The 12190-nt window shown below is 45.3% G+C and overlaps 1 protein-coding gene across 1 annotated transcript; it reads left to right on the top strand.

Annotated features, from left to right (window-relative positions):
• Positions 1 to 1556: 1556 nt before the first annotated feature.
• LOC138097981 (butyrophilin subfamily 2 member A1-like) lies at positions 1557 to 10376 on the top strand. The gene is made up of 7 exons (XM_068994192.1): positions 1557 to 1641; positions 2444 to 2791; positions 5732 to 6013; positions 7291 to 7512; positions 7909 to 7929; positions 8029 to 8055; positions 9760 to 10376. Exons 1-7 carry the CDS (start codon positions 1557 to 1559, stop codon positions 10374 to 10376), a joined length of 1602 nt encoding a protein of 533 aa, XP_068850293.1.
• The last annotated feature ends 1814 nt before the right edge of the window (positions 10377 to 12190 follow it).

Raw genomic sequence — 12190 nt, 5'->3', positions numbered from 1 at the left:
CTTTTTGCCATGTAATGTGTCATAATCAGAGGCTATAAAGATTATGGTGTGAACTCTTCAGCCTAGCACACATAGCCATGGCCTTGCTCACTCTTAAGGAGGCCTCTGTTCTGTATATGCTAAGGGCCTCTATGATTGGAGATTCATTCCTGTGACTCTCAACAGGAGTGACTCTTTTTGGAAATTTAATTTGTAGTTCTTCATTCAGTTACTAGACTCAGGTATGTATGTAAGTATCCCTTTGCAGAAAAGGTGATTTTCCCTGTTGATGATGTCTGGTGAAATTTCTACTGATCTCATCTCTTAGATCAGGTTCCCCCAAAGCTGACTCAGCCCAGAACTTTGCATCAGGTTGTCTGTTTGAGATGTAATCCCAGGAAATTGCAAGTTTGAAAATAAATAAGAAGAGAAAGCCAACTAAAAGAAAAATGACAAGAAGGGTACATTAATCAGTTGGTTGTCATGTGGCAACAGGGTTCCATCCCATCTATCCAGCACTAAGAAATATGTGAAATTGAGATGTGCTTTGCTGACATCATCACCTGCCCACATCCCAACCACTAAACACACACATACACATACACACACAAATGGGGAGGCCTCTTCTGGTGATTACAAGCAATGCCAAAATCCTTGGGGAAATCTCAAGGCTTCAATAGAAAAAGAAAAGTATCACGCTTCTATACAAAAAGAAAAAGAAATTATTAAAAGGCTCTGCACAGCTGTAAGGTTTCAATTCCTGTACTGTTTCTGTGTGTTCTGCCCAGTAACTAGTGAGAAAGCAAGCTCAAGGATGCCATTGGCTGGCTGATCCACAGCCGGCTCTGAATAATTCATTGAAAATATTGTGACTTTGTGATCACCAGGTGGACCGGGACCGGGGCCCGCAAGCCCCACCCCGCCACTAACGGGAGGTGAAGAAATGTTTTTTTCTCCGCTTTCCGGAGGGTGGTGAATATGCCCCTGGGCGGGTTTAGAGGGAAGAGGGACAGCCAGAAAATCATTATTTGAGCGGAGGGAGGAGAAAAGAAAACGCAGAAGTTCATTCTAGAAGGTAAAAAGGAGAGGGGATGCACGACCGCTCGGGGTGGGGCCGAGGGTGGGAGGCGGTAGATGGGAGGAACAAAACCCAGTAAGGGGAAAGGGGGGGACCCCGGGAAGGGAGGCTTCCGGGGGCGAGGGTGGACTTATCTTGGCCTCTAGCCTGAATCTCTGGAAGAAAACGGAGGGAGGGTTTGGAAGAGTATCAAGTGACATCTGAAGAAACTCAACTCTGGCTGGAAAAGTGAGCCGAGGAGAGGGGAAAACTGCCTTCCAGATCGCTGTATTGTTGACATTCCATGCAGTGTTTAAAGGGTCAATCTATAGGGAAATACCTAAACCGGGAGTCGAAGGGGGCGGCCCAAGAGAGAAACTGGGGCGCTGATGATACCAACATGGGTTACAGGAAAGTATGACCTAGATCAGAACTATGGTGCCAAGTCTCCTTGGCTGATTCTCCACGTCTTTCTAGGTCTCCCGTCGCTGCCTCTCCGGGTGACTCTTCTTGGATGCTTATGGAGCCAGTTGCTTCTCTGTATTTTTCCCTGCCAGGCTTCCTTCTCTTCTCCCACCTGCTCAGCTCCTTTGCACCGGTCTCAGGTAGGGGTGTACGCCACTAACTCCTATCAACTCCTCAGAAAGGAAAATCAACACTTAAGTCTGCTAAGGGCTTGAAGAAGTCTGTAAAGAAGGGCTGCAGTTGCGCTTACTCACCCTTTCATTCTGCGCACAGTCATCAAATGGATCACAGTCATCAGATGGATCCCAGGCACACTCTAGTAGCAATCCAGTGAGAGCCAGAAAGCCACGCTGTATATATATCTTAAAAATCCTTAGTAGCTACATGTTAAAAAGGAAAAGGAAACCAACCGATGAAACAAACTTTCATGAAACATTTTAACTCCAAATAACCAAAGTATTATTATTTAAAATTTTAATTAATGTAAAATATGAACAATGAGATGTTTAACTTTCTTATTCAAAATTTTCAAAATTGTGTGTCTTTTACATTACAGCACATGCCAATTGGGACTAGCTAGGGGCGATCACACTGGATAGCTAGAGTTTATAACCTATACCGCAGGCACTGCACTGGTTTGGGAAACAGAGGAAAACCTCTGTGAGCTCAGGGTTCATGAGGGGTGATCAGCGTAGGCTTCTCAATGTGTTGTTCATGAAGCATTAGTACCACCTGCTAGACACTCCTACTAGGTGTTTTTTGTTTTGTTTTGTTTTGTTTTCTACCGACCAGCCACATCCCTTGGCCCCCAAAATCCTCAGCCCAGGAAGTCCCTGTGGCCTTAGAGAGAACATGTCTGTCCCCTGGAACACCCATTTCCTTTGCTGTCTCAGACAGTTGACGGCTGGTGCCCTTGTCTGATTCTACCGCTTTGTGTAACAGTCCAGTTTAATGTCCTGGGACCAGCTTATCCAGTCCTGGCTGTGGTGGGAGAAAACGTCATGTTACGCTGCCACCTGTCACCTGAGAAAAACGCTGAGGATATGGAGGTGCGGTGGTTCCGGGCGCAGTTTTCCCCTGCGGTGTTCGTGTACAAGGGCAGGCGGGAGAGAACAGACGAGCAGATGGAGCAATACCGGGGAAGAACAACTTTTGTGAGTGAAGCCATCAGCGAGGGGAGTGTGGGGCTGATCATACACAACGTCACCGCCCACGAAAACGGCTTCTACTGCTGTTATTTTCAAGAAGGCAGATCTTACGATGAGGCCATCGTGCACCTGATAGTGATAAGTGCGTGCTTTCATTTTGTGAGATTGCTTTTTCACAGCCTGACTCTTTGGGAAAGTTTTTCTCCTCACTCCAGGCCCCCTGCAGATCAGTGGAGTTTGCACCTAGAATTCCCTGTAAACAGGGAGGGTGGCTTTTCCCTCCTCAAGGACTCACTGAATGGGTTTGCTCTGCTACTGTGGGTATCAGCTCTTGAGACACACACAGCTGTAATCTTGAGCAGGGGCGAATGCTTAGTCCCTACAGATTATCCTTATGCCTACTTCCGAGAAATCTCTAAGCATATTTCTCAGTAACATGTTTTAGAATTAGACATTTTTATTGTTAAATAGAATTTGTTGTTGTTTAGTCCCTGTGTTGTGTCCAACTCCTTGTGACCCCATGAACTGTAGTCCGCCAGGTTTCTCTGTCCATGGGATTTCCAAGGCAAGAATGCTGGAATGGGTTGCCATTTCCTTCACCAGGTTCCTTTCCCAACCCAGGGATCAAACCTGCGTCTCCTGAATTGCAGATAGATTCTTTATCACTGAACCACCTGGGAAGGCCCATTAAACAGAGTACTCGTGCAGAAAAACTTGTAGAACATTAATGTAGAGATTACTGAATTATTATGAGCTACAACCACTCCTCATATCAACAGATAGGATGCTGCCTTCTACTGACAGTGTCAGTTTGCTAGGGCTGCCATGACAAAATGCCACGGACTGTGTGGCTTAAATAACAGAAATGTGTTTTCTCACCGTTCTGGAGGTTAAGTCCAAGATCAAGCTGTCAGCAGGTTTGGTTTCTCCTGCAGCCTCTCTCCTCGGCCTGCAGGTGGCTACCTTCTTGCTGGGTCCTCACCTGGTCTTCTGTCTGGGTCCTAATGTGGCCTTTGCTCTATGGGTGTACATTTCTTGTATCTCTGAGTGTCCTAATCTTTTTATAAGGACACTAGCAGATTGGATCAGGGCCCACCCTAACAGCTTCACATTGACTTAATTACTTCTTTAAAAGCCCTGTCTCCAAATACAGGCATGTTCTAAGGGACTGGAGATTAGGGATTCAGTTCAATCCATAACATGCTGTTTCTCAAAATTCCCAGCTGAGACAGGTTCCTAGGAGTAAAAGTGCTGTATAATGAGAAATATTTATCTTCATCATTAATAGATACTACATATTTGTTTTGCAAAGTGTTTGTACCAATGTACACTCTCACGATCATATAGGATGCTCCACACCTTTTTCATTAAGTCCAAAGAGAAGTTTTTTACATGTGACTTCAATCTATGTTTTCCTTTCTAGTAAGTTATTTTCCATGACTGTGAGGATCAAACACCATTCTTGATGTTTTTCATTTCCCTTCCCTTCCCTGCTTTTTTCCTTGGGACATCTCACCATCTTACAGAATATGCATTTTACTTATTTATCCAAATTATTGTGTCTCTTCCACTAAAATGTAGTTTTCATAAAGGGTTGTTTTCTCTTTTGTTCTTGCTGTATCCACCTCTTTAGAACTGAACCTGGAGCATAACAGATGCTCAGTAAATATTATTGATGGAATAAATGAATCTGCTCCATAAAGCTGTAAGTGGTCATCACATCATACCTGAGCTATCTCTATTCTAAGCCTGAGATCTATTTTATTTTTCACCTTTCCCCATGAGCCTCTTACCAGTCCATGCTTTTAATCATCTTTGACATATGCTTTAGTCAGGATTGTTGAGCTTATGCTCTTGTCTAAGCAGCCCTCAAATCTTAGTAGGTTAAATCAACAAAAAAATCTATTTCTGACACATGAAGTATATCCTTCATGAGTCTGGGGGGCTCTACTTCATACAGACCTGCTTGGAACTTTATGATTCACCTTGGCAGAGGGAAAGAGAGCTTGGCAAATTATGGTAAACATGACCCTGGCCTGGGCTATCCCACTCTGAATTGAGTCATTGTACAATTTTTTTGTTGGCTTTACTGTTTTTTGGTTTGATTAATTGGCTGGCTGGTTTTGTCCTTAGATCTGTTGTCTCATACTTGCCTTTACTGAACCCCCCTGAAACGTTTTGTAGGATTTCTTCCCAAGTTGTTGAGTTCTTTTAAATCTTATCCTGCTTCAGAGTTTCCGTGCCAGGCTTTCAATCCGCAACTAGTTGTTTTTATTTTCCATCTTGAAAAGATCAAATTGAGGAAGAATCAGTAAGACTTAAGTGAGGTTTAATTTTGTCTTTGGTATAATTTGTGGAAGGTAAATATCTCTGAATTGGGACATAAGGCCTGGCTTTGCATGCTAGCTCTGTCAATTCTCCTAAAAACCAACACCTCTTTTAGATTATCAGATAGCTGTGGTGATGTGAAGCCCTAAACCAGGAGAAGGGAGACAGTGCCTTGAAGTCAAAAAGCTTCTTAGAATTCTGCCAGCCTGGCAGGTTTCTGTCCTTATTATATTGAGCTTAAAACTTCAAGAAGCCAGAGCTGATGAGAAGTCCTCTCAGGGCAGAAAGTGAAAGCCTAGACCTTTTTGTTCCTGATCAGAGTGGACACACCCACCCAGAAGTGAGAAAATTAAAATCTCTAGCTGAATGAATCAGTCAACAAACATTTATTAGGAGGCAGATAGATGCTTGCTCCTGTGATGGAGTCCGTAGGGAGAGCCCGAAGAAGAGTGCAATGTAAGCATTTCCCCTCAGAGATCTCACATTTTTTTTTGCACATGTTGGCCTCCTGGTATTCTCCAAAACCGAGGTTTTCTTCCTTCCTTTTCTCCTTACTGTCTTCTTCCTTCCTTCTTCCATCCCTCCCTGTTTCTCCCGTCACAGAAGAGAGTGCGTGGAATGTGCCTAATCGTATTTTCTGGACACCAGCCTCTTGCTCTCTTGCCTCTTCATCACTAAGAGCTGCTTTCCTAAGACACTTTGGCTAAGACACCATTCATTACCTCTGTCACTGAGCCCTGGTCTCTCTCCCCAGGCCTGGGCTCTAAACCCGTTATTGAAATGAAGGGCCTCGAGGATGGAGGCATCCGGCTGGAGTGTATATCTGCAGGGTGGTACCCAAAGCCCCAAGCTGTGTGGAGGGACCCTCATGGTGAGACCATGCCCCCCCTGGAAGAGTCTTACACTGTGAGTGCAGATGGGCTCTTTCTGGTCACCACGGCTGTGATCATCAGGGACCATTCGGTGCGGAACATGTCCTGCTCTGTCAACAACACCCTGCTCAACCAGGAGAAGGAAACTGTGATTTTCATTCCAGGTTAGTTCCCTGCTCTCTGGAGGCTCATTTCTTTCTTTCTTTCTTTCTTTTTTTTTCCAGAGGCTCAGTTCATGGAGGCAGGATGCTCAGCAGACAGATTGGGGCCCAGCAGGGGGATGAGGAGGTAGGGCCATGGGGTAGAAGGATCCTGAGCCCTGAAGATCTGGAAGCTACAGCTGAGCTGAGGCCTCTCCTTGTCATAAGAGGAAAATCAAATTGTCTCAAAACACAGGGGTAGGAAGCCTCTTTAAGGGTAAATCTGGTAGTTGTTTGATCATGGTCCTTATCCTGCAGCAATTTTCAAACATTTAGAACAGTCCTAAAACAATGGACGGTGGTGTGGGTGGGTGGTGTCTGCTGAAGCCCTCCCTTCCTCCCCATGAGATTTCCCAAGGGACAGTGCTGAAGAAAGTCTGTCTATAGACATTCATGAATGCATTAAAGAAGTACTAAACAAGTATCTCATATGTTCAAGGTACTGTTCTCGAAATCGAAGATAATTCAGTGAACAAAATACAAGAAGATGCCTGCCCTTGTGGGTCTCACATTCTAGAACAGCAGAGGACAATAAGTGAAATCATTAATTAAAACAAGGAGTGAAGTAATTAAACTGTGGACTGTATGAGACAGTGATAAGTATTGTAGAAAAACATTATATTTAAACTCCTGAGGCAGGAGTATATCTGGCAGTTTTCAAAGACCCCCTAAGACACAGATAAGATTGGAATGAATTGAGGCCAGGAAGAGTTGGAGGAGACGAATCCAGAGAGGCCATGGGTCTGGATCGTATGGGCCAGTGTAGGCCACAAATGAACTTTGGCTTTTAGTCTCAGTAAGATAGGAAACATTGCAAAGTTTTGAACAAAGAAATAACATGATCTCACTTAGGCTGCTGTGCTGAGGACAGACAGCAGAAGGGCAGAAGGCATGGGCAGAAGCAGGGAGGAGGGTATTGTAATGTTCCAGGCAAGAAGGGATGGTGGCTTATATCACACAGTGGCTGTGCTGATTCTATATGGCTGGTTAGCTTTTAGTCAGCCTTGTCCCACCCATGGTGACTCAAGGTGTTACTTGCTTTTTTGTCTGCTGAGCCCCCAATCCTGGCAATCACTGTGGGGTGAGCCCGTGCAAAGTCGAAGTTTCTTTCCCTAGCTGGGGTTTCTCAAAGAGAAGCTGGTGAAGCAGGGAGAGAGAGCTCTTCATATCTGTGCCCTGAGGGGATCTCATTCTGGAGCTCCTGTTTCTCACTAAATAGGATTTTGGGGCTCCCTTTTCAGAATCCTTTATTCCCAGAACATCTCCCTGGATGGTGGCCCTGGCGGTCATCCTGCCCACTCTGCCTCTCCTCATTGCTGGGAGCATCTATCTCATCAAGAAACTTCAGCTGGGAGAAAAGATTCTGTCCATGCAAAAAGAAGCTGATAATGAAGAGAAAGAAATTACACGTAAGGAACTGGGGAAAGAACGTGTGGAAAAAGAGAAAGAATGCCAAACAAAAGGTAAAAGACTAGGAGGACAGTTCACTGTCACACAACTCGGCCAGCTAAAAGCCTGGGAAACAGAGTGGGCATGAATAAGAGCAGCAGCAAGGGCCTGGAACTCTCACATCCTAGTAATGAATCCCTCAGACCTGACTTTCTTCCACTCTGCAAATGCTGCATCCATTCACCTGGCTACGTGTAACCCTATGTTGTTGGACAAAAGCAAATCTAAATAAATACTAATAGTATCTAGCCACCTGATCATATATCATTTCTGGTATCTTGTCAGTTCCCTAGGCAGTGAGGGAGGAGGGTGGTGGTATTCACAGAAAAGATCAACTTTTCATTATTTAAGACAAACTCAGATTTTCTTAGTTCTTCTCTTAAAGACATTCATTTCTTTTTCCTTTTCAGAGCAACTTCAAGAAGAATTGCGTAAGTTTAGCATTTCCTGAACTACTCCCTGCGTGATTTGTATTCTTCTCTGTTAGCCATTATTTCATGAAGCTCATCTCTCTGCCTGTCCCATTGCAGGATGGAGAAGAAGCCTCTTACATGCAGGTGAGCGCCTCTAACATTCCCTGAGATCCTGAGCTTTCTCCCCACCAGGCAGCCAACACGACACATTAGAGGAGCAAGGGGGCCCAAAGCTGGCTGGGGAAGCAGGAGCCTGGGTTAGTGCACTAACAGGATCCCACCCAGTGCTGGATTCTACCTCTGCTGTCAGAGACACTCCACAGGGCTTAACCAATTCTATAGTTTACTCCTGACCATCCTTTCTTTTTTAGAATAATTTAATCCGTGATCCGGAGAAGGCAGTGGCACTCCACTCCAGTACCCTTGCCTGGAAAATCCCACGGACAGAGGAATCTGGTGGCCTACAGTCCATGGGGTCGCTACGAGTCGGACACAACAGAGTGACTTCACTTTCACGCACTGGAGAAGGAACTGGCAACCCACTCCAGTATTCTTGCTTGGAGAATTCCAGGGACAGGGGAGCCTAGTGGGCTGCCGTCTATGGGGTTGCACAGAGTCGAACAAGACTGAAGCGACTTAGCAGCAGCAGCAGCATCCATGATCACCAAAGGTCTACCATACATAGTGAGTGAGGGAAGTCACTCACTGGTATATAGACTACACAGTGAAAGAGCTATCTGTGGGAAAGGCAATGAAGTTCCCAGGCCTGGCTCAGGGGTGTGTAGAGTCCAGAAATACCTTCCCGCTCCAAGAGAGCACTGATATTCTGTGTATAGGGGAGGGGATGTGGGCAAGAGGGAAAGTACAGGGTCCAGTGACCTGGTCCTAGTAAGCACTTTTGAGTTTTATAATTTGTCGCCTTCTGCTCAAGAGCATCAAAGAATTCAGCCTTTGCTGGATCCCACAGCACTCAGACGTTTCCTCTTTCAAATTTCAAAATCATCACCATCAGACATATCAATTTGGAGAAAGAAGAAAATCATTTTAACACAGTTGTTTTGTATTAGATGTAGACTGACTAATAGTAACTGCCAAAAAGTAACTGCAGAGACGGCTGCAGAATGTTAGGGGTCTGAAACATTTCTTATATCCAGACAGGTCATAACTGTAGTCAACACACCCATGTTATTAAAGCAAAATGGATGGATATAATTTCCCCTACCTTTTGCCATACTTACTTCTCAGATAGCAGGATGACTTTGGGGGACATTATCTTCCTTTTTTAGCTTCTGAAGGGGGCTCTTGTTAGTCATTTAAATCAGTTGTCAGCGGGTTAAACCAGTGGGACACAGAGGACCATGTAGGGACCCTTTATCACCCTTATCTGTATAGGGAAAAATCGGCCTTACTTGCTTAATTGGGGGAGGGGAAGAGGATGGATTCTCTTTGCTAGTTTAAGCCAACTGGGGAACTTTATTCTAACTTGAGCCCCAGAGATCATATATCTTGAATAGAAAAAGCCGACAGATCTGAGAACTTTGAGAGAAAGTGGGAGCCATTCATTTCAGCTCATTGGCTGAACTTTCTGTATTTCTTAGAGCCCCAGTCCTCCTCTACCTGAGGCAGCACTCCTGCCACTCAAGAGAGAGAAGTGCAGACTCAGTAATTTAATTCTGTCTGTGAGCTACCTGGGATCTGGGGTCAAGGGGCTTTCATGGAAAAGGCTGTTACCCAAGGGATCCTCCCCATGCTTTCTGAGATCTCTCAGGGGACCCGGAGTCAGGTCCTGGTCTCAGGATCTCACAGTCTTGTGAGATCCCAGGCCTAAACCTGAGATTTCCTCTGCAGCTGATGTGGTCCTGGACCCAGACACTGCTCATCCTGAGCTCTTCCTGTCAGAGGACCAGAGAAGTGTGAGAAGGGGCCCTTCCAGGCAGAGCGTGCCTGACAACCCAGAGAGATTCGACTGTCGGCCTTGTGTCCTGGGCCTGGAGAGCTACTCCTTAGGGAGACATTTCTGGGAGGTGGATGTCAAAAACGTGATGGTGTGGGCTGTGGGGGTTTGTAGAGACAATGTTGAGAGAAAAGGGGAGGCCCTCCTGGTTCCTCAGAATGGCTTTTGGACCCTGGAGATGTTTGAGAACCAATACCGTGCCCTCTCCTCCCCAGAGAAGATTCTCCCCCTGAAAGAATGTCTTCACCGGGTGGGCGTCTTCCTGGACCATGAAGCTGGAGATGTGTCCTTCTATAACATGAAGGACAGGTCACACATCTACACATGTCCCCGTTCACCCTTCTCTGGGCCCCTGAGGCCCTTCTTCAGGCTGGGATCTGATGACAGCCCCCTCTATATCTGTCCATCGTTTAGAGGGGCCCAGGGGGTCACAGTGCCTGAGGGGGGCCTGGTCCTTTACAGGGCAGAGACCCACCACAACCACCAATTCCCTGGTCTCAGAGCCAGGTAGGGAAACCCAGGCCCAGGCCACCTCTACTACAGCACCGCCTGGAGGAATACTATCCTCCTTCCTTCTGGTCACAGGAGAATCTCCCCGGGGGTTCCCCCGGACATGTCTTCAAGCCCCGGAGCATGTGTCTCCCTCATTAGACTATTGCTTTAGTAACTTGCTGCATGTAACCATGGGGCAGGGGCCAGTCTCAAGAGCATTAAGTGCTGCCACATGGCTCCCAACCAACAAGTAAGTGTGAGAAAGTGACAGGCAGAGAACCAGCTGCTTTAACATCGGATGACGCATTCAGCCCAAGACTGGAATTGACATCAGATACTGTGGATCTGGGGATTCCCTAATAGCTCAGTTGGCAAAGAATCCACCTGCAATCTGCTGGAGAAGGGATAGGCTACCCACTCCAGTATTCTTGGGCTTCCCTTGTAGCTCAGCTGGTAAAGAATCCACCCGCAATGTGGGAGACCTGGGTTTGATCCTGGGGTTGGGAAAATCCCCTGGAGAAGGGAAAGGCTCCCCACTCCAGTATTCTGGCCTGGAGAATTCTGTGGACTGTAAAGTCCATGGGGGTCACAAAGAATCAGCCATGACTGAGTGACTTGCACTTGCACTTTCACTGTGGATCTGGGGCAAGGACAACGGGACATACTGGGAGGTAAGAGGGGCAGGGAGCCAGAAATGGAGGTCAGAGATGGAGGAAGTAAGACAGAAGGTCCGTTTCTAACCCACCCCCAGGATTTCCAGAGCATGCAGTAAAGCTCCACAGGCCTAGATTCAGGATGATCTAGGATGAAGGAGGATGAAGGACAAGGATGCATCTGGGCCTGGCCTGGCCTGGCTCAGGTGTCCCTACAATAAGCAAGGCGTCAGTACTTTGTTATTGGGTGTGGCCTAAGGTTTAAGGTCCCAGATGAGCAGATAAGCATTGGACCAAGTGGATCTCAAAGTTCAGGTTCAGTGAGGAGAGCAGTACTTTCCAGCTTTTTGGACTTAGGATGCATTTAGACACATAAAAATTATTGAGGACAGAAAAGTGCTTTTGCTCATCTGGGTTATATCTATCAGTATGTGTGGCATTAGAGATTAAACTGAGAACTTTTTTAATGTATTTATTAACATATTAAAAAAGGAACAAGTCAATTATAGGTTAATATGAAAAACATGTTTCAGGAATGATCACTATCTGTTGTTTCCAATGTAAAATAAAGTTTATTGAGAAGTGTGGTATTTTTTCATGTTTTTGCAAATCTAATGTCTGGCTCCTAGAAGGTAGCTAGATCCTCACCATCTGCCTCTGTGTTCAATGCTGGAATCACAGATCATGGAGGCTCTAGAAAGCATTATCTACACTACTGAGAGAATGAGAGGAAAAATGACAAAAATATCTTATTATGAAACAATATTAACTTTGTAGACTCAAAATGTAACAGAGATTGCCCCCCCAAAATCTGTAAAACATCCTTTGAGAACCAGGATAAATGATCCTGGAATTGAGTCAGGCATTTAAAATTATGACATAAATGGTAGTATTTTAGACTTTATGTAATTCGGCCATCCAATTGTAAAACTTGGCTGAAAAATTTAAAAGATACTTAAAAAGTTCAAAATTGTATTACTGCAGTTCCTACAGTAAACAAGGTGTCACGATGGACACGTTCGAGAAAAAATCTGAAACACTGAACTTGGTGATTTGCTGAGATGGAAAACTGGTTTATTAATGTGCATGTGTTTTATTTTTGGTGCTGTTGACATGATAACATTTGAGCAATTTTAACTAAAAGCACCAGACTGCGAGTCAGGAAACAAGTGATACTAAT

The sequence above is a fragment of the Capricornis sumatraensis genome, chromosome 22 (assembly GCF_032405125.1).
Source record: "Capricornis sumatraensis isolate serow.1 chromosome 22, serow.2, whole genome shotgun sequence".
NCBI classification, from domain to species: Eukaryota; Metazoa; Chordata; class Mammalia; order Artiodactyla; family Bovidae; genus Capricornis; species Capricornis sumatraensis.
The sequence above is the reverse complement of the archived record's forward strand: the minus strand, read 5'-3'. Positions and strand labels throughout refer to the sequence as shown.